Raw genomic sequence first — 22,440 nt, forward strand, 5'->3', positions numbered from 1 at the left:
TATATAACTTCTTCATGCTCTTAAACTTTCTTTTATTATTGTGTTTATTTCCTGTTTTTATGCCTGTCTTATTTGCTCTGTGCAGTGTCCTTGGGTGTTTTGAAAGGTGACTTTAAATAAAATGTATTATTATTATTATTTCAGCTACAACATTAAAGTAATATAGACATCAATTAATCAGTAAATGGGGGGGTCCTCGGTAACCCTTAACCGGGCAGGGCGAAGTGGTCCAGCTTTTTCTTCATAGAGGGTCTTTTGAATTACACACAGAACCAGTTTACCTTGGAAGACGCCAAACAGAGAAACGATTGCAAACTTGTCCACCATGATAAAGTTTTGCTTCCCAGATGGGAATTTTTTTAGCAAATATTCTGAATTCCTGTGGAGGGAGCGGCGTTTACCTATTCTCGGTCCCCAACCCGTCCCACGGCATACGCCCCTGCCTTAAGGACAATATTTCTGCTTCACGCAGTTGGATGTCCACGCCACCAGGCCAGAGGGGTGATAACAATAGTCCAATGCTTTCAGGTTGAGGGCTAAAATCTAACCCATGATGACGTGATGGTGTTGTGGGTCAGTTTCAGAGTAAAAAAGTCTCATTGTTAAAGTTTAAATAAGTTGTGTACCAATAACACAAACTCTCACAAAGTGTACTCAAAATAAATAAAAGAGCTTCGTCTGTTTGGATTAATGGATAAAAGGTAAACTGATCAGAAAACTCACATCTCGTGACCTCCCGTTAACCTCCGTGCGGGTAAAAACCCCGCTCTCTTATTGGCTGACGGTTGACCTGCAGACAGGTGAGGATGGCAGCTCGTGCTGACATGGTGGTGCTGCTGCTGCTGAGTGGTTCGGTTCTGCTCGGACTCTCCGCCGGTCCCGGACACTCCTCTTCCTCCTCGGCTCCGGATTCTGAGCGCGGCAGGGTGGAGCTGCGGCGCGTGCGCACCCTCGCGGCTCAGTCCCGGTACGGAGAGTGTTGGGCGCGAGCTCTGGATCACCTGGACGCGAGCTGCGGGGACTTGACGTCGGAGAGCCAGAGCTCGATCGCGCTGCGGTTCACCCACTGTCACCTGAGCAGGTAACAACCCGCCACTGGAAAAACAGGTGTTTCCTCGCGCTGCTGTCCTGCACTGCGAGCCTTTATTAAATAATCCCGATCAAAATCATATTTTTGATTAGATTGCATTTAAAAGTACCAGCTGATGTTTGTAGCACTCTGCTATTTTCTGGGTTTGTATCTCCTATTCTCATTCGTTTACTTCCATCATGTGGCCGATTCAAGAGCTGCAGTACAGCTGGAAGAAAAAAAAAACGAGGGAAATCCCAGAACTGCTTGTAAATATTCTAAATCTGTAAATATCCTACATTTTTATTTCTTCCCAACAGGCTAAATTTCTCTGTAAAGGGGGAGTAAATATGTACTTTGATATGTTTGGATCTTCAGTTTGGGGTTCCTGGGTTCACTCGCTACTTCAAATTGTTTTAAGGTGGAAGCCTAAACCTGTATCAGCTCACCTCAGTGACTAACCCAACCACCACTATCATTTAAAGCTGAGGCAGCAGTTTGCTCAAACCTTGGGTGTGTTACTTTTTCCTTTTATAAAGAAATCAGAGACATCTGTGCCCCAAACGAGGCCACAACCACTGCAAAAAGTATAACCCCCCCCCCCCTTTATTTTGATCTTCTATAACATCAGACATCAAAGTGCTTCACAGGTGATGAGTCTTTCATGAATGATCAGAAAGTGGAACGCTTTAGTTTGTCAGATGGCATCATCTCCTTTCCTTTGATAAAAGATAGTCCATTGTATCCTCTGCTAAAGGAAGTAATGTAGGAGGCATCGAGTCACCTTTCCTTATAGGTTTAAACCAGCTGTCATCATGGCTGCCTCGCAGATACTTCAGTTTAACCATAACCTGTGTCTGTCCATTTGTCAGCTCAGGCAGGGATTTCCCAGCATGCCCTGAGGGGTCAGAGGTCAGCAGATGTACAGCTGGCATGGACACAGTGGCGTTTAACAGCTACACAGAGTTCTTCACACACACTCACTCCATGTGCCACTTCCTGCAGTCTGAGGCCTGGCAGCGCCAAGCAGAAAACACCATTTACAGGTGAGTAAGCACAGATGACATCATGCTGAGGTGAGGAAGTGCATGTGTGTGTGTAACAGATGTGTGTGCGTGTGTGTCAGGCTGACGGAGAGCTCGGCAGGTGTAGCCGAGCAGCTTGAGTCCACCAGGCTGATGGCTGAGGACCTGATCGAGGCCCAGAGTGCTGCCTTGCAGGCGCAGAAGGCGATCCTGTCCAATGGCGAGGAGCTCAGAGTCACACTCAGAGACTCAACACAGGGTAAACGCACACTGATGGCCTGTGACACACAGTCACCTCTTCGAAATGTGTCAAGCACCTGAAAGACTCACTTCCTCCGCCTCTCTCCACCTGTCCCCTGCTCAGGTCTGCGGTCGGTGTTCTCAGAGCTCAGCAGCACCTCGAGGGAGCAGCAGGTGGCGCTGTCCGAACTCTTCAACAGAGTTTCCTTTTTGCAGAGTTTCCTTCTGATGGAGACTCACAGCCTGAGCTCCTGCTGCTACAACGCCGCTGCCCTCTGCACCTCCTTCCTCATCACCTCCACCCCACGCTCCTCCAGAGCCAGGTAACGCCACCTCCATTCCCCGCCTTTGCACAGAGCTGGGTTTTAACGTGTAACTGATAACGTGTGTGTATGTGTTTAGGTTGGTGTTGTTGAGTTTAGTATGTTTGAATTTCTACCTGGAGAGAAAGATCTACCAGTTTGTGCTGAGCTCTGATAATCCTGAGCACCAACACATGGTCAGTATGCTCACCTGAGCTTCACCTGATGCTTTAACCTTTGACTTGATGCACACATTAACACATTCATCACTCTTTCCTGCGTTCAGGAGCTGCTCACTGTGTACGTGAGTGCGTTGAGGCGATTCATGGTGTGTGTTGGAGTGTGTGTTCTGCTGGTGGTGTGTGTGCGCTACAGGGACCCGGTGCAGCAGAGTCTGCAGGTGCTGCAGCAGCTCAGAGAGACTCAGAGGAGCCTGCAGGAGGCGCTGCAGCATGCAGGTGAGTTCAGCCAGCATGCAGACACTTGGGAAAACTGTAGACTGTATACAAAAGATGGAAGTAGGCACTATGAGGGCCACCCAGGTTATTTCTGTGATTTCTTTATGAATGCATAACGGGACGTTGAGATCCAAAAAAGCCAACATGGTGGTGCTCGATTAGCTGTTGGTGGTGTCACAGTGGATGTCTCCAACCGGTTGGAGGTTTTCATAGATTCTAGCGAGTTTGATTGGCGCAGATAATTTACTGAAGAGAAAACTTTGTCTGCAGAGAGTTTAGGGGAGCGACGGAGGACGGCAGAGGACGATCAGCTTCCTGTGAAGGTGAGAACATCAGGAGACAGTTCAGGTGTACACGCCTGCTAACAGAGGAGAGGTTACGCTCTGAGTCCGTTCCACTGGTTCCAGATCAGCTGTCTCGTGTTTTCCAGATGAGATCAGAGAGCAGAAGAAGAGAGGAGATGCTGAGGAGGAAGGAGGAAAGAAGAGAAGAGGAAGACAGGGAGGACACTTTGCTATATCCCAGCACTGGTGGCTCAGACCCATCGAACCTCTCGCACTTCGGTCAGTAGTTGTTGATCCATCCATCCATCTGCCAAAGGGCAAGAAAGTTGTCTTTGTCTGTGTTGTGTCAGGACTGAATCTGATTGCAGTTGGATTTACAGTCTGCACACTCACAGAGGAAGGAAAATGGTTAATAAGTTCCGACTTTGTTCTTGGCCATTGTAGCATTGGATCAGGCTCAGCTGATACACATCCAGCTGGCAGACGTCACATAAAGTGTGCCATTTAAGCTCCTCGGCAATTCTTCTGGTTTGCAAATACTGATGCAACAAAAGAATAAAATAACTCTAGTGTCACTGTAACGTGTACAGTGAAATTAAGTGCAATCAGGAGTGCAATGATCACTCGCAACAATAATAAAAATAGTGTATAAATGATATTAAACTATATAAGAGATAAAGACAAAGGAGACAAAAACTCTTTCTCCATTCTCCCAAATTACACAACTCGTTTAGTGCAAAGAGCACATTCATGAGGACACTTCAACACTGTCTGATGCTAACAGTGAGATTGATCCTTCATGATGTTATTATGTTGAATTTGAATTTGTGTTTTTCCGGCAGCAGTAACTACGCAGGTTCCTCCAGAGTAGCGAGAGGACGTCCAGTGTTAATGATGTCCCTTTTTCTGTCCCACGGGAAAAGCACACACAGAACAGTATGTTTTAAATCTCTCGGCCTCTGGAAGATGTAACGTCTCTGCGATGCCTTCTTAAACAGCTCTGTGGTGTTTATGGCCCAGCTCAGGTCGTCCTTGATCTAAACTCCCAGAAACTGGAAGTCTGTGACCCTCTCCACGGAGTTCCTGCTCGTTATTAAAGGCTTAATTATTGATTTATTTCATCCTGAAGTCGATGATCAGCTCTTTTGCCTGGGAGGTGTTCAGGAGCAAGTTGTTGTCTCTGCACCACTGACTCTGTCTTCTGTTTATATCAAGAACAAACCTACTCGATTTATTAGCTGTTTGAAGTTGCGCTGTGGCTGTTGTGGCTCTTTGGTGTTGAAGCTTCTGTGTCTAAAACAGTGACGCGGGTGTGGATGTGCCTAAAACCATCCTTCTTGATGACCAGCAGGGGGCGAAATAACTCAGAAGTTGTATTGAAGTCTGTGCGAAAGTGAACCTAGAGTCAGTTTAAGTTGAGTTTATCGTAACTGCTTTTGGTGTTACGTATGTCAGCTGTGACATCACAATAATCTATAATTAAAGAGTTAGTTTAGTCAATTAGCTTCAAACTTAAACAGTTTGAGTTTAATTAGCGAGATGCAGATGTGGCACAGCTGTCCACATGGTTTCTTCTTCTACGTCTTTTTGTGCTGCAGGTTGGAGCAGCGACAGCATCCTCAGCAGCACCGAGAACGCCTCATCAGCCGACTCCACCCTCAGGAACGGTTCCCACAACGCCTTAGTGCGTCAGAGTCCAGGCAGGCGTCCTCGTCGCTCATCCTCTCGCCTTCCTCGGTCTCCCCCCTCCTCCCCGCTGGTGTACAGCATCTTGGTGGAGGACAAACAGGTAGGGAGGGCTGATTATCGAGTATTGATCTGTAGGGTTAAACTGTTACAACCAAAATTCTTCAAAGCTAAATATTGATTCTGTAAACCCGGAAACTCACAGACGCAAACACGGACTGGGAAATATCGACGAGCTGTGAATCTGATCGATTAGAAACCAGAGTTTATGTCGTGTTTTATTTTCTCTTAAACATGACATCAACTATCAGAATATTTTGTTCACGTTCTGTGGGCCTGATTTGACTATTCTTATTCATTTTTTGATGTTTAGTGTTTTTACATTTTCTTTGGAAAAACATTTTGTTTTGGACATTTTAGGAATATTGTGTGATGTAAACATTAGAAATATGATTTCCCTCCTGGTTGTGATGCTGACCTCTGCTCTCGCGTCTCTTCTCCTGTCCGTCCTCCTCTTCATCACCACCCTGATGTTCAGCCTCGCTACAGCCTGAGGAGCAGAAGGTCGGACATTCACTGACTCATCCACTGCATTTATGTTCTCCTTTTTCTACTGGAAACATAATTTTACTTATTTTTTTGTTTTTGTCTGTTTTTGTAAATTTAAATAAATGTTTTTAGATTTAAAACAAGAAAACATGTCAAAGTGATGAGATGTAAAATGTCTGTTTTTGAAATGTTTTCTGAGATGAAGCTGATTGGAGTTTACGGCACACACGTTGTTTTGTGTTTTGTTTGTTTTTTGTTTTAGTGCATGTAAAAAATTGGCAAAGGTAGTTTCTGGTACGAAGGTTGTGTTGAACTTCAGAGTTTTGATAAACTCACATGTTGTGTCCCAAATCACATACTTTGTTACTTGTATTCACCGCTCTGAGTGCTTAAGTGCATTCAAACTGTCAAGTATGGCTACAGTTGCAGGAGCAACAGTCTAAGCTGAGGAGTCGAGACCTCGCTCCTCTCAGCCGTCTCCTCCAGCTCGTCTGAGGGGACAGTGAGGTGTTCACAAGGCAGCCGAGAGATCTAATCTCTCAGCGTGTCCTGGGTCCGCAACGGAGACACCTCACCCTCCCATCCCCATTAGGACATGTCTGGAATACCTCACCTGGGTGGCGCCTCGGAGGATTCTCAAACCACCTCATCTGGCTCCTGGCAGCTCTACTCGTCCTCTCCTGAACGAGCTCCTCATCTAGTCTCTAAGGTAGATGAGAGGGAAATCCACAGCTTTGTGATACTGCACTCATAACAGTAAAAAAAAACACTTGGTGTGGAGTGCAGTACCTTAGCCAACATGGTAAACGGGCAGAAACAGAAGCAATTTTCATCTGGTAGTAGATGAATATCTATTCTTTTCGGCAACACCGAGCATTACCAAACCAGCCAAGAGATGATCTCTCCAGTGTGTCCTGGCTGTGTGTCATTCACACGCTGCACCGGCATCCATACAGAGACACAGTAACAGCTACTGTTGGTCACACAAGAAAACCCCTGACATTACCCGGTCATAGTTTAGAGTGAATGGACATCATAGGGTGATCCACCTTCTTCTGGCAATTTTCATGGAGATGGTCAGTGGTTTGACTCCACATGCACGACACTGATGATGGAACCCATGTGTGTGCATGATGGGTAAAAAGCACTTAAAGCTTCAAGTTCCCAGTTAAGAGTCCAAAAAGACCAGATTCAGTCCTTTCAAGTGACGGGAGCTAAAACAGAGGCTTTCAGACGGAGCATGAGAAAAGAGGCCAGAGCAGCATATGTTGCGGAAAGCTGATCAAGCAAAATAATAAGCAGGATATTTAAATATGTCAGCATGTCCCAGCAGGTGGCAGCAGATCTTTGCTCTGCCTGAAGAAAATGTTTTGACATGTTGGGAGTCTGCTCCCGTCTGTGGACGGATCTTAAAACCACTGAAATGTGACCTTTGTTACGATCTCAGACTGAGGCTCCGAGCGCAGGAGGGACATGTGGAATGAAGGGTTGGAGCCCCCTGGTGGTTGAAAGCTGCTGCTCACATCATCCTGAAACTTGAATCTGTGCTGCTGTTAGAAAGAGAAAAAGCAGGGTCATGAGTGGTGGAGAGTAAGTGGAGCTCAGACTCTGGTGTTGGTAAAGGGGAAAAATTTAAAATATCCTGCTGGAATTTTTCTCCAAAGTTTTCCTTTTGCTTCAAATTTCAGCCTCAGAAAACAGAGAAAATGAGAACCAGACCACAGGGAGAGGAGAGAGGGAGGAGGGGAGCTGCTCTGGGATCAGATGTCTGGACGGAGGAGGAGGAGTTGTGGTGTCGGTCTGCAGCTCAGATCAGACTTTCACACAAAAGCCTGGAGCTGCCGAGAGACGGCCAACCGACAGCCAGTCTGTCTGTCTGTCTGTTTGGACAAACTGACGCTGAAGAGAAAGAGCAAAAAGTCTTCAGAGGGAGTCAAACCGAAGCAACAGGAGGAGCAGAAATCAGAAAAAGTGGAGGCACTCGAGCAGGAGGAGAGCTGAGTCTGCACATTCTGCTCTAAAGCTCCTACAGACGTGTTTGATTTCAGGATTCTGGATCCTCAAAAGTTGTTCCTCAGCTTTATCTCGGAGGAGCTGGACTGACAGAAACCCTCAGTCGGCACACCCGGGGAAGGTTTTTAATCTGAAAACCACATCAGCCGGATTCCTCTGATCGTTTCTGCGGATACGTGACGTGGAGATGGAGGCACGGAGACTGGTAACGTTTAGATTCCTGAAAGAGTGACAAAGAGGAAAAGATGGGAGCGAGAGGGGGAGGATGAAGGAGGGTGAGACATTTTTGACCTCCACATGGCTTCAGCCAGAGAGCGAACCACCAGAGAGTCGCAGCTGAAGTTCATTTTCCTGAATGGAGAAAAGAGTGAAGCAGATAACCGATGCCGAGTGCGCCTGTGTGGATTTCTCTGAGAGCAAAACTGACTCTGACAAGCAGAAAGTGACTGATTCAAAAACAAACACCCATATTTTAAAATAAAAAGAAAAAAGAGAAGGAAAAATCTCATGAGAGTGGAGAATGAACTGAATAAACCCTGACCTGCGTACAGGTGTGCAGTGACGTACCTGTGCAGGCATGCAGCTGAACCGACCTCGCAGCACTCTGCTCAGCCTCCCTGCTCCTCCTGCTCCCTCCTTCTCCAGTCAGTTCAGCACCATGAGGTTCTCCTACCACCTCAACACGCCGCCACATGGCAGCCGCAGCGCCACCTGCAGCACAGGTGAGTGCACTGCAGCTTTTGTGTATTTGTTTAAAGGCACTTACTGTAAATGTATGTGTTTTTAAAATGTTTGAAAGCTTCCAGATTTAACCACAGCTCTGTCTGCATGTTGTGTTATTGAGCAATGAACTGAAGTTAAACTAGGGCTGGGCTGTACTTTCTTGTAATGCCAGACTGTACCACAAGATGGTGCAGCGATTCACCGTAACCTTTACAGGTGAGTCATCATAAACATTGTTTAAAGTGGCAGCGTGGGAAATGCCAAAGCCTCTTAAGGAAATGGAGGAAAAAGTAAAAAGAAATGTCAAATGTCACATCTGGTAAAATGCTGCCCCCTGGAGGTTAATTTTATTTGACGCATTCTGCAGAGGGTAATTACAAAAAGTGCCTTTAACTCAGCAGAAATTACACATTTTTATAGGGATGGTGTCGGCAGCTGGTTCCGAGAAGATAAAATATCTGGAATTTTTAAAGTGCTGTGCAGAAGTCTTGCGTCGGCCTCATTTTACTTCCAGTGAGCCAGAATTTCTTCCTTGTAATTTAAAAAAAGTGGTTCTGGACAGTACTTCTCCAGGCTTTCTGAAAGTCTTTAAAACTTTTTCCTTTGGACTTTTTCAGTTATTTGCAGTCGGATCCTTGTACCTGACCAGTTTCAGAGGCTGTTTGTTTGTGGAACCACTTAACACTGACCTGTGACTCATTCAAGCATAAAAAGTCACCAATTCAATGGACGAACCAGTGATGTGTCTACACATCAGCATTGTTGGGATCATTACTCAATCCATTATACATTACTTATTACTTTTCTTAAAAGTAATGCAGTACTTTAATTACTCACTGGGGAAAGTAATTCGTTACATTACTTTCCAGTTTCTCCGTAAAATGACCTGAATTGTGTCATAATCAGCACTTAACAATATAAACCTTTGGCTGCAGTCACATGTCCTAATAAGGACACACATAAGAGCTTCCTCTTAGTATTTAGGTATGAACACAAAGCAAAGATGAAAACCTTCACAAAGAAACTTAGATGAGATCGCCATGGTGATTCTCCTGTAGAAACAGGTACAAACGGAGTCTGCAGACTGACTCCTCATCAGTTTGTTACCTGTTGAAGTTCAAGGTCTGGCTGTCGGGCGGCGGTCGGCATTCAGCTTTATCGTCAGTCTGGGGTCTTGGATAACTTTGTGTTAGCATGCTGTTCTTGCTGGCAAAGAGTTGAAGGTTTTTTAGGAGTTTAATGAGTCGTTTCTGTCCTGGAGACAGTATGAATTTCATTATCATTGTGAGTAACATCCATATCGCATTTTGCTCCTCCCTGCACGTGAACTGAAATCTTCTTGACATGCAGATAACTGAAGAACCTTTGTAACGCAAGTAACGACATAATTGTAACTGAATTCAGTACATTAATGCCTGACTTTGCAACACATTACACCAAATTCTGCAAATTTTAAAAATATTTTTCTCTGCCTGTCACAAGAACACAGTTTGTTTGAATTTCTTTAGTTACATTTATTTAAAAAAAAAACAACCCCAAAGATAACACGTCTGAGAGGCACAAAATAATATTTTTGCACCAACAAGGTGATTCACAAAGCGCTAAATTACCACGGCGTCCTTAGTGTTTGGTGGGGCTTCTGCTCCTGAGATGACCATATTAGGTATATGTCATCTCTGTGACATCACACAGGTCTGCCGTCAGAAGCCTGAGTGTTTGTCTCTTTGTCATTTAAACTTGAGCCATGGCTGTAGAGACTCACTGAATGGCCACTGAAAGCAGGATGAGTTTATTTAACCTTCATAGCTGCTGCCCGCAGTGAAAGTTACAGTCATGGTGGTGATTGGTGCGATACTGCGGCTGGTCTCTGCAGCTCCATGTCCTGCCTCTACTTTCATTTTTCTGCTCGTCTGTTTAAACAAACAGAAACATAAAAGCTCAATCTAATCCCTGAGCAGTAAAAGTATGACAGTTTGCTTTTATTTTTAAACATAAAGCAGCACACTCTGAAAGCCGTCACAATTAAATATTCATCATATGTTGTAGATCATCCATTCATCCATCTATTTTCTGCCATTTATCTGGGTACGGGGCAGCAGTCTAATGGGGAAGCCCAGACTTCCCTCACCCCTGCCACCTCTAACAGCTCATCCGGTGGGACACAGAGTTATTCCCAAACCAGCAGAGAGACATAATCTCTCCAGCATGTCCTGGGTCTGCCCCGGCCTCCATGTGGGAGGCATCCAGGAACTAGCTTATATTCTGTGCAGTTATACTGTCCTGCAGCTGGTGCAACATTTATAGTTCAGTATTTTTATTTTATACTTCTTATCTGTGTTTTCCTTGTCATGCACCATGTGAAGTTTTTCGGACAGTCTCACAACAGAATCTGTTTCTGCGTACGAATCTTCATGTATCCGGTCTGATATGAGCTGATTAACAATATTCTGGGTTAGGGTTGGGCATTAAACCCACGTGGTTAGGTTAGAGAAATATCATGTTTTGGGTTAAAATACGACTGTTGCTACTCTTTTTTTTTTTAATAGCTTTGTTGTCCGCCCAGTTTTGTCCGGACACACTTTGTTCTGCAGACACTTTTGTGCAGTAAAGCTGGTCAGGAATAGCAGTGAATTTTGAGTAAGTAAAGACTTCAGCAGAGTTGCCACACTATGCAAAGTGATCCATATCCAGTGAGCCGATCTGCGCTCTCTGGCGGGTCGTTCTGGTGCCCAGACCGCATGTTTGACACCCCCTCTCTCAGGCTGTGTTTGCTTTGCTGCCTCGTTATCTGGGAGCTGATTTGATTGTATTATTGATTGTTTGCTTTATGAAACTTGCCCACGAACAACCGACCAAAGCAGCATGTGGTTCGTGCTCAGGTCTTTGGGATTCCAGAGGTTTGTGGCTGAAGGTCAGAGAGACATAGTTCATTACATTAGACTCAATCTAATTAAATGTGACGCTCGCTCGCTCGCTCTCTGGTGAAGCTGAGGTCAGACAGGTCACATGACACCTCCACGTTTAGCTTCAGTGGTTGAAAGCTGTCATGTGGTGCTGTTTGTAGAATAATTGAATCAGGGGAACAGAACCACAGCAGCTCAGCGTGTCAACTGTTTTCTGTATCGCTCTGAGGACACGGGGTCCAGTCCTTAATCTGGGCCTCTCCTGAGAGTTCAGGCCTGACTTTGGGGGGTTAGAGCCAGGTTCAGGCTTAGTGGGATGACTGAGAGTCCACACAAAGATGGGAAGTATCCTAAGGGTTCCCACAGGTCCATATCCGGTCTGATGAACCCCGTTTAGGGTCCCAGAGTTGCTGCAGTAGCTGTTGCAGAGCTAATGCGGAACTCATCGCTAAAGTAATGACTCATTCTGCTGTCAGACGATCATGAGAGATTTTCCCAGCAGTGGTGACGGGATGCAGCAGCTGCACTCTGAGGGAATACTTCATGTTTAGAGCACAACATCTGCAGAAACTTTCATGAATCAAACAAACCTGCTGTTGCAATCTGGAGTTGTGGCTGCGCTTTTATTTTCCTAAATAAACTTACGTGTGTCACTGCAAACGCGGTTGAAACAGCAGTGTTATGTCTGTGAAAGGTGGTCGCAGCGTGGTGGCGAAATCTGAACCGTGGATGATGTTGACGTTTTCACGTAGAAGGTCAAATCATCTCTTACTAAGTGAGAAATCTCTGTCAGATCATTGGTTACAGTGTACACAGACGAGTCATTTACATTGATGTACATGTAAATAATAATTAGTTGCGTGGACTGTGACAACTATCACCTTCCTTTGATGTCACGAAAACCATGAAAGAATTCTCAAACACAAAGTTTTTGTTTCTGGAAATGTTTCTACAGACAAACACATCCAAGAAGTACGTCAAGTAGATACTGACTCTAAGTTTTTAATGAAATTCTTTTAACCATGTATCTAATGAAGACCGCCAGCTGATGGTTATTTAATGTTGAAATGCATGCTGGGTATGAGGCAGCAATAAGACGGCTAGGTCCCAGCAGAACTTTCAAGAAGAGGACGGGAAGCAGTGATGGACCTCCTGATAGTGATACTGTGAGACGGTTAAAATACTTGGAGCTGTACTCAGTGAGGAAATCACTGGAACAGCTGAAGATGACATGGAAAGATTACACGATTTCAGAAAAGTGTCATCTCCATCTCATCTTATCCCTTCAAACTCTGGACCTGCGCATCACAACTTCCTGTATGATCATTCGCATCTCAAATGCATCACAAACCAGAAGCAGTCTGAGAGCGCAAACCTCCGCCAGTGCAGCTAACGCCAGTATATACTTTTAATGGAATAGGGTTATATTTTTTTAAATGTAATCTAACCCAGCGGTCCCCAAACCAACACGGAATATGTCAGACAATATTTTCACGGACTGGCCTTAAAGATGTCGCGGATAAATACAACAAAATAAAACCAGTACAGGTACCAAAAAACCAGAAGATTTATTCATAACACACGGGAAAAGAACCAGGGAAACTGAGTTAACGACAAATACGATAAAAAAAAAATCATGATAAAAACCCTGAAAACCATAAATTTCACACCGGAGCCTCAACTCTTGCGGCCAAACGACTAACAGACCGGTACCGGTCCGTGGCCCGGGGTTTGGGGACCGCTGACCTAAGCAGTTTGGAGTGCAGTTATTTTTAAAAAAGTGCAAAGTATCGGATTTTGTTTGCTCTGTTTAAACCCATTTTAATCCTGTAATGCAAACTGTATTATATTTGATATCAGCTTTTGGGAGTTTTTCAGATCTCTGCGTTATCAGTGTGATTTATTTATTTTTTACTAAAAAACCCTGAAAAACTGCACAAAAATGCCAAAGGTTCAAATGAAGTCTCATTTATGCAAATGTACTTATTTTTCCAGTGTTCAGAGTGTTAAATAAAGTCTCCAGTTTTAATTTTTTCTAGCAGTTATTTAATGGTTCAGGCTCTACAGGGTTAAAAATTCATAGTTTTGAGTTTGATGATTTTTTTTATTATTTTTTTCCTTTATGTGGGTATAGTACGCGTGTAGTAATAAATATGTTTAAAGAGTTTGTGTTTAGTTTTCTAAAAAGAAAAAAAAAGAAACAGTTTTAATAAATAACTCTCAGCATTTTTATCACTTTGATCTTCGGACCAGTCTGTTGACCTTGACAGAGAGATCAGAGGTCAAATATGATGTGATACTTTACATCTTCATGCAGTACTGTCACTAACTGTATGTATTATTGTAGGGTTTACCTTAAAATATAAAGCGCCTTGAGGTGACTGTTGTGATTTGGTGCTGTATAAATAAATAAAATTGAATTGAAATTAAATGTTCACAATACAAAACAAACTTTTAACAATCATAGTTTCTAAGTTTTATGACTTTTTGTCCATTTCTGACCAATAAATCATGAAGTTGAGCTCGAAGACTTTGGTGTATGTGAGCCATATTTAATGGACTGACAACGTGACTCCGCTCTGCAGTCCACCAAAGTTGTCGTTTTTTTGTGGGTTTTTTGTGGTGGTGTTGTAGTGTTGTATACCTCTTCACTATTATTATGTTTTAATTTCCGTGCAGCTCTCCTGCTCTTCCAGCGCTTTAGGCTTCGGCTCGTTGGGTTAGGTTTGGTTTTTGATTCCTGATTTTACTTTATCATTTTATTCATTTTGAGCTTCAGTTGTTGGATTTTAGATTTATTTATTATTCAGGAGTTATTTACTGTTCTACTGTTAGTTCTGAAGTTTTTATCAAGCTTCAGTTCTAGTTTATGCTTGTTGCTGTTTAGAGTTGCTTCTAACCTGCTTTTCAGGGTTAGTTTTCTTTCATGTCCCGTGTTGGTTTTACTTCCTGTGTCTGATTACCTGATTGTCTTCTCCTGTTGTTACCCAACACTTCTTCTTGTATTCATAGTCCTTTCGTTCTTTTGCCAAAGCTTCTGTTTATGTCCAGTCCTCTGTATTCCTGAGTTTTATGTTTATTCTCTGGGTCATTTCGGGGGTTTTGGGGGGCGATTAAAACCTGTAACTTGTCTGAGAATATTCAAGGCTTTTAGTTCAGACTGAGCAGGCTGCCGTCTATGCTCACACATCACATACGTCAGGCCTGATCTGCCAGTCACGGCAAAGAAATGAGCTTCAAAAGGAGAACAAAGTGTTTGTTCATGTGTCTCTGAGGTTCATGTCACCACTCCTGTTCATTAGTCAAAGTGTTGAAGTTTGGCGTGAGCGAGCGAGACGGGAAACCACAGACAACGTGGCAGAGAAAGAGAGGCTGAGGGTCGCTACCCCCCCCCTCTCTCTTTTCTGTAAAGTTGGATTCAGATAAGCATGAAAAAGGGAGCGAAGAAAACAGAGGAGGTCAGTGTAGCTGATCTGGTGCTTTTTCTGTGAAAGGTCTGTCATAAAACAAACTTTCCTCAAAAACTGTTCCTCAAACATTTGTAAATGTGGGATTTATAATTCATAAGAAAAGAAAAGTTACTGTTTTTACCGTCTGTGATGGTTGTGTCTCAGACCACAAACGCACGTACGTTCCAATGACGCTGCCATCTAGTGGCTCAAATAATGATGATAGCAGTAAAGTTAAAATGCTTGTCTGCAATGTTTTAGGGTCTTTTTAATACCAGGAACCAGCAGGACCATCAAGGTACAAATGAAGTGTAAAGTCTGGTCTTCTATATAAAGTCTAAAATGTTTGTCTGCATGGGTCTGAGTTTCCTTACTAGTGCACACATTTGCCTCTCAAGGTTTTTTTAATTATTGTTTTTAAACAGTCTCTAATTTTAGCGTGGGAAACAGTGTATGCCTCGTTTAGGCCTTCCTTACTTTGTGCCTTCGCCGCGGTTGTGAATGAGGCCCCTGCAGCTGATTTCCTCCATCAGCACGAGGATCAGTGGCGGATGGAGAAGAGAAGCAGCTGATGTTACCTGCAGGCTTTAACGTGGACAGGAATAGGTCCTCCAGATATGAGGCTTTACACAGCAGACAGTGTTAGTGTCAGTATTACAGTTTGTGTGTGTTTAACATAGCTTAGTGCAAAGACTGGGAGCAGGAAGAAACTCCTAGCTTGGTTCTGTCCACTTCCTGCAGCATCACTGAACTGCTACTGACACTGAAGACTGTGGTTCATGTGCTGGAACTATTTCTTGTTTAATGACGGATGGATACACTGAAGCTGGACCTGAATCAGCTGAATGGGGAAAGCTTGTTATATACACAGACAGATGAACATGTGTCGGTATCTGTCACATGCATGTTAGTAAGTGAAGACAGAGCAGTGATCTCAGTGTCCCTCTGCAGCTTCACTGCAGACAGTTTAAATGTTAAGCACCCCCCCCCCCCCCTCCTGACATGCCTCACAACAGGACGTGTGCAGGCAGATATGAGCAGATATGAATGAAGAGCTGAAGGTTAAAAATACATCAAGTTCTGTGGGTGAATGGGAATGATAAACCTGTGTGTGCATGCGTGTGTGCGTGCGTGCGTGCGTGCGTGCGTGCGTGTGTGTGTGTGTGCGTGTGTGTGTGTCGGTACAAGTAACTTTGCGGGGACCTATGTTAAGTTGATACCTTGTGGGGGACACAGAGTCTAACCTTCACTCTGGGACGCTGTCTGAGGCTCTACACCTGGATTCAGGGTGGAAAACAGAACCAGGTTCATGGTCAGTTTCCTGGAAATGCATCGTGACACCGCAAGTCCTCACACAGTTAAAACGAACGTTTTTATGAACCAACGAGAGTTGGTTAATGGAATACTGAAAGCTGCAGGTAGAACTGAGATTGATACGACAGTTTGTACTTTCTTTTGGGTTTTTCTGTTCGTTTTTTTTTTAGTGTTGCCTACAACTGTTTCTCCTGAAAAGAAAAAGAAAGTGATTCTTTTCTCTGCTGCAAGCATGTGGGTGCTTTAAAGTACAAGGACACTCAGTTAGCATTAGAAACTCTACATGTATAAGACAAGAGTCCAAGTATATTTCCTTCACATCCTCAGTTGTCACAGTACATGAAAATTATGTGATGTTTTGTAGTAGATTTAGTGACTAAGACTCCTGGATCATTCAAATGTTAATAAAGCCACTTTCTTTCTTTAACACATATTGTGCAAAACCATGTACAGCATAAAACATGGACGTAACTTCCATGCTGAAAAAACCAAGCCAGTGCAGAAGTGCCTTACATCGTGATTCTGTCTGAAAGCCACCAGACGACGACGGCTGTCGTTGCACAAAGACCTCTGGCTTTATAGAAGTCTAGTGGAAAACAGCTTTTAATTTTGACCTCTGTAAACACTTTCATGTTGAGTTTATGGGTTCAGTGACATGTTTATGGGTCTTATTCAATAAATAAATAACTTAATTTTCTAAATATTGGTTATGCTAGGTTTCAGAATCGGGGATTATCTGTGGAATTACATGAAACTGCACAAGTTGTTAGCCAGTTTATTCTTATTTATTCTTATTTTTTTTTCTCATGTTTATTCTTATTTATTCTTATTTTTTTTTCTCATGTCTATTTAAGCGTTATTTATGACAGTATGTTTGCACTAAGCACCGCAGCAATTTCCTAATGTTGTAAACCTGCTCAACATTTGGCAATAAAACCCTTTCTGATTCTGATTCTGATTCTGATTCAACATGGCTGTAACAGAAATGCTAATCTGAAGGCTTCTGAAAGCAATGGGTGACATCAAGGTAGCTACATCTATCTGTTGTACAGTCTGTGTACAGCAGTACTCTTAGCTTCATAAAAATAAATCTAGAGCATCCATAACAGCTTCAAAATGTATATAATCTAAAAGTTGCTAAACTCAGGTCATATAAAGCAGTTCTTTTATATTATATTGAGTTCATAGGTCTGCATACTCAGAGTGAACTAGACAAGTATTGCCCACAATTTTCAAGCAGTGACATTACATGCATTTTATTAAGTGAAATTTTAAGTGAAGCCAACTTCTATTTTTTTTACAGTGTACTGTTAACATCATCAGTTATTTTTGCCTCTGCATGATTCTTCTGTTCCTCCACTTTAATGATTTTGTCAGATTTTAACTTTTCTGCTGATCACACACAGTTTGACGTGCAGAAACAAACTGTTCAGTTAAACAGGGAAAAAGGGACTTACTGTTGTTTCTACAATTTCTATCAGTGTGGAAAACATTTTTATGGTCTTTATTCAGTTTTACTTTTGTCTACTTTTAGTTCTGTGGTTGTTTTTTTCCCCTCTGGTTTCTCAAGTTTCTACTTCATGCTTGTGCTGCTGGAACGTCCTCTGCTCTTTATTCTTTCATCTGCTTGTATTCTGGCTTTGGTATTTCTGCTGTTTCTATTGATTTTTGTCATTTTTTATTTTTACTTTGAGCTTTTTTTGTTGACACTGTTTCTATTTGTACTGTTACTTGTGCTGTTATTTTTGCTGTTGTTTCCAATCTTTCTACATTTACTTCTACTGTTTTTATTGATTGTTACTTTTTTCTGCTGTTGTTTACATTGTTTCTATTTATATTTCCTGCTGTTTATCTTTCTTGTGCTGTTGTTTCTAATGTTTCTACTTATATTTTATACTGTTTCTACTTATTGTGTTGTAATTTCTGCTTTTTATTTGTACTGTTTCTATTTATTGTAATCTAGTATTTCTAAATATATCAGCCTCGTGTTAAATCTAGTAATTTTGCTGTCATTTCATTTGATTTAGTATTTCTACTTTTATTTATGTTATCCGTCACTATTTGCTGTTATTTCTGTTTTTTCTACTATTTCTACTTTTTCTGTTGGTGATATTATTCCCGCTTTCTAGTATCTCTACTCTTAATTAAACAATTTCTATTGACTGCACTGTTATTTCAAGTGTTTCTACTTTTAGAAACTGTAGTGGTTCATGCTAGTTCACATCCGCCATCGACCAGTGTTACATATACCCCCCCCCCTCACTTCCTGTCTGGCTCTTTACTTTCAGCTGTTTTATAAAAGCACCCCCCCCCCCCCAAAGAAAATAGAAATAAATAAGTGTGTCAGCTGTTCCACTGCTTGAGCTTTAAAGCAGCTGAATGCTCTCTGTCCATTCATCTGTCCTTGGGGGCATGGATGAGGGAACTGGAGTCTCTGTAGGTCACCGGGTCGTCCACTGCTGCTGCGGGGGAGGGGAGGTGTGTTAGTGTGTGAGGTCAGAGGTCAGTCTGTAGCTTTATCTCTTCACTTGCCAGAAAATAACAGGGTGTGTTTGATATTTTTTTTCTCCTGTCTGATGTGTGTTTGGGTGCATTTGTCTTTCAGCCTCCACAGACGGGTGGAGATTAACTGTCTCAAGGCACATTAACCTGAGGGTGTGTTTGATTTGTTACTCTAGAGCTGTGACTCTCCTCCTCTGTCCTCCTCAGTAAGTAGGGTGTGTTTGTTTTATGTAACACCGATGTGGGTGTGCTGTTTTAAGCTTAGTCCCAGAAGACCCGGGGGGTACATCCTTTTCGATCAGCCTGTTTGTCTGTCCGTGTGTCAACAGCTTAATAACAGGGGTGTGTTTGTTTTTGTTTATCATCCAGTGACCTCGCTGTGGGGTTGAGTTAGATCAACTCTGTTGGTCAGGATTACTTGTTTTATTAAGCAAAAACAGACAGAGGAACAGGATGGAGGAATTTACTTCAAAAACATGCTAATTTCAGCTTGTTTTCTCCTCTCTGCAGCCCTTGTGGGTGCATACACTGAGTTGAGCTCTCAGTGATTCATTTCCTGTCCTCCCCCTCCTTCTTAAAGACAAACCTGGATAAAAAAAAAAACCCCAGAAACAACCTACACTTTTTAGTTAAACTAGTTATGTTCAAAGTTTATGAGATGACAGCAGACTTAAATTTGCTGTCGTTTGGGGGGCGATGCATTTCCCAGGTGTTCTACCCAATCAGATTACAGATCATTTGTTTATGTATCCAATCAGCTGATCTGTACTTGTGCTTGCAAAGCTACATATCTTACATCGTACCTCGGCATAAAGGGATGCACATACATAAAGAGACTTGCAGTCAGATAGAAACCACTGTTTCCATTGGTTACTACGTGAAGGGGTGTGTCTTAACACAAACCACAATTTTTTTTGCCACCTAAACCTAAAAAAGTTGTTTTTTTCTGCAAGTAAAAGTAAAAAGCAAATACATGATGACACCAAAGTGCAACACACACAAGACATTGATGGTTTTGTTTTTTTTTAAAGCTACTCTTTCCAATCCATCCAGCATCTTAATGTGCACTTTGTAGGTCTGCGAATCAGGACTTTTACCCTTCAGTGAATAATATTGACACAACGGTGTTGGTGCTACATCAGAGCACCACCACCAAAGGACACCTGGGCACATAAGGGTTAGGTGCAGGTATTTGTGTTATGGACCAGGATGAGAATGCATTGGCAAATGAGGAGAGTCCACTAATACACAACATCTCTGGAAGCTCTTGAAAAATGTTAAGCTAGCTGCTGTTGATCTAAATCATTAAAACTTTAGCATCTTGTTGTAATGTAAAGATAAAGTTTAGAGGTGCTCTGAAAGTCTCTGGTGTCTCTCCAGACAGTGAAACTACGTGTGGTGGAAATGCTTGTTATTAATAAAAAATGTAAACACAAATTGATTTATGCAGTGAAAATGCCTCCATAAAACAAAATGTAACATTTAAGGGTGAAATTATGTGACTTCCTCAGAATTCTTAAACACTGATGACATACTGGTCCATTAAATTAAAGTTAAGATGATGAATGTTATATGTTATATGTATGGAAAAAAAATCTGATTTCTTTTGTAAACCGAAGTATCTAATTGGATTCCACTCACCGATTAATTTGAACTCTCAGAAAAATAAAAAATAATTAATTTGTGATCATGTAAAATTGTGTGTGGAAAATGTTATTTAGCCAAACATAAGTTTTACTGTTTTTTTTCCCCCACAAAATGTTGAGTTTTCTCACAGTTTTCTTTTTTTTACACTGCAGTTAGACCCGGCAGGACCGTCTTCCCCTAAGCATGAACTCTGCTGATTTTCCGCCTGAGTATTTCCAGGTGTTTTCTCAGCAGATGTTTAAATGCCACATAAATGCTTTAGTGTCTCCAGGGGAAGCAGTGTGACTAAAGACTAAATGTTTGTGTCGTTTAGATCTGAAGGCCACAAATCTGTTTTTGTTTTTTTAAAGCACGTTTTATATTTCTGCTTATGAATTAATAATTATGTATCTGCTTCACGTGTGCTACCAAAATATTAAATAATAATATAATATATTACACAATTCATCCATGTGAAGTTTAATTATTTAAACTTCACATAGATGAATTGTGTAAATTAGAAATGATAAAGAACCTAAACTTGAACCCTGAGGTATTCCAGATTTTACACACTGCTGTCTGTATCAAGCCATGATTAATTTAAATAGTTTTTAGTTCTTTTTCACAGTAATATTTTATTTTTTATGTATATATGATATGAAAAATAACATTAAAATATAAATAACACATTTTTAAAGAAACCACTCCTCCCAACCTGAACTTGTGAAAATAGATTCCTCAACAAGTCTTCCCCACAAAAGATATACAAGCAAAATATCCAAATTCAATATAAATACAAGATTTTTTTTTGTTACAATTTGGAAAAGATACAAAAAAAGAAATCACTGTGTGATTTTGTTCCATATAGCCTGTTCTGAAACTTCTACACTTGATGATAAATCTGTGATCTGTGTTTAAAGAAGTTAATGAAGTAAAATCTACAAAGAGCTACGGGGATACAAGGTTCAACAGACCAGTGAATCCCAGAAATCTGGGATTAAATTCATATATATATCTATATCTATATAGATATATATATAGATAGGGATGGGTATTGATAAGATTTTCACGATTCTGATTCCATTTTCAATTCTGTTTAACGATTCGATTCTCTTATCGATTCTTTTTAAAAAGGAGAACACTAAGGTCGATTAGCTTAGAACTTTGTTTTATATCTTCTCTTTGAACAAGATAGAAATTTAGGAGTAACATGGCCTTACAAACCCAGCAGTGAGATCTTAAGAGATCCACAGCCTACGGCTCTTCAATGGGGTGTCACAGGGTCCCCAGGAAAAAAAATTGTAAATGTAAAATAATAAAATAAATATTCTTCTGTAGCAATAACAAAGTATAACATAAATTATTCTGTAGCAATTACACAAGAATATCCAGTAATGTCCCTGCCTACAATTAAACACATTCACTTACTGAAAATCAGGGGCATCTGCTGTGGCAAATGGGTGCAAGCCTTTGACCACAAACTTAGTCACTGCTCGGTGACATTCGTCTATCCTGGCCTGAAAGGAGACGCTACCGGTAGACTGCAGCGAGAACTGCCAGCGAGCGCCAGCCAGACTCTGTCTGTATCCCTCATCATGGTCACTTAAATGCACAGTAATGGCAGGTTTTGTAATAAGGCAGATCGCGCTAACATAATATGCACTGTTAGTTGATTATTTACCTGCCGCATTAACGGGAGAGGACGTGCAAACGTTACCGCTGCTGCTGGGTTGAGATTCACGAGTCCGGAGCGGAATTAAAATCACGACATTCATTTAAGGTCATCGCGTGTTTTGTGAGCAAATGCTTTTGCATATTCGTAGTGTTTCCTCCCTTAAATGAAATATCTACTTTGCAAGTATTGCAAGTTGCCCTGTTGTCATCCGTTCTTGTAAAGTAAAAACAAACTTTTGAGCGTTAGGCGTCGTGTTTCCTGCCAGGTAAATGACGCTCCGCAACGTGGTGACGTCATTCGGGGCGACTGGAATCGATAAGGGAATCGTTTGCAAAAATGTCAAACAATTCCAAGGAATTGAAACAGTGGGAACCGGTTCTCAACAAGAACCGGGTTTCGATACCCATCCCTATATATATATATATATATATATATATACATATATATATATATACATATATATATACATATATATATACATATATATATATATATACATATATATACATATATATATATATATACATATATATACATATATATGAACAAAATATCGATTGGAGGACAAAATATCGACCCTATCGCACTAGTATCGATCCGATACCAACATCGGTGTTTGCCC

The 22,440-nt window shown here is 41.8% G+C and overlaps 1 protein-coding gene across 1 annotated transcript; it reads left to right on the top strand.

Moving 5' to 3' along the window:
* The first annotated feature begins 354 nt into the window (after positions 1–354).
* LOC146364963 (uncharacterized) lies at positions 355–18,136 on the top strand. The gene is made up of 10 exons (XM_084916443.1): positions 355–1,081; positions 1,942–2,115; positions 2,196–2,353; positions 2,459–2,657; positions 2,737–2,833; positions 2,923–3,094; positions 3,365–3,417; positions 3,525–3,657; positions 4,977–5,167; positions 5,603–18,136. Exons 1-10 carry the CDS (start codon positions 807–809, stop codon positions 5,642–5,644), a joined length of 1,494 nt encoding a protein of 497 aa, XP_084772569.1. The 5' UTR covers positions 355–806; the 3' UTR covers positions 5,645–18,136.
* The last annotated feature ends 4,304 nt before the right edge of the window (positions 18,137–22,440 follow it).

This window comes from Perissodus microlepis, chromosome 20 (assembly GCF_051167445.1).
Source record: "Perissodus microlepis isolate ML-2025 ecotype Zambia chromosome 20, ASM5116744v1, whole genome shotgun sequence".
Classification (NCBI taxonomy): domain Eukaryota; kingdom Metazoa; phylum Chordata; class Actinopteri; order Cichliformes; family Cichlidae; genus Perissodus; species Perissodus microlepis.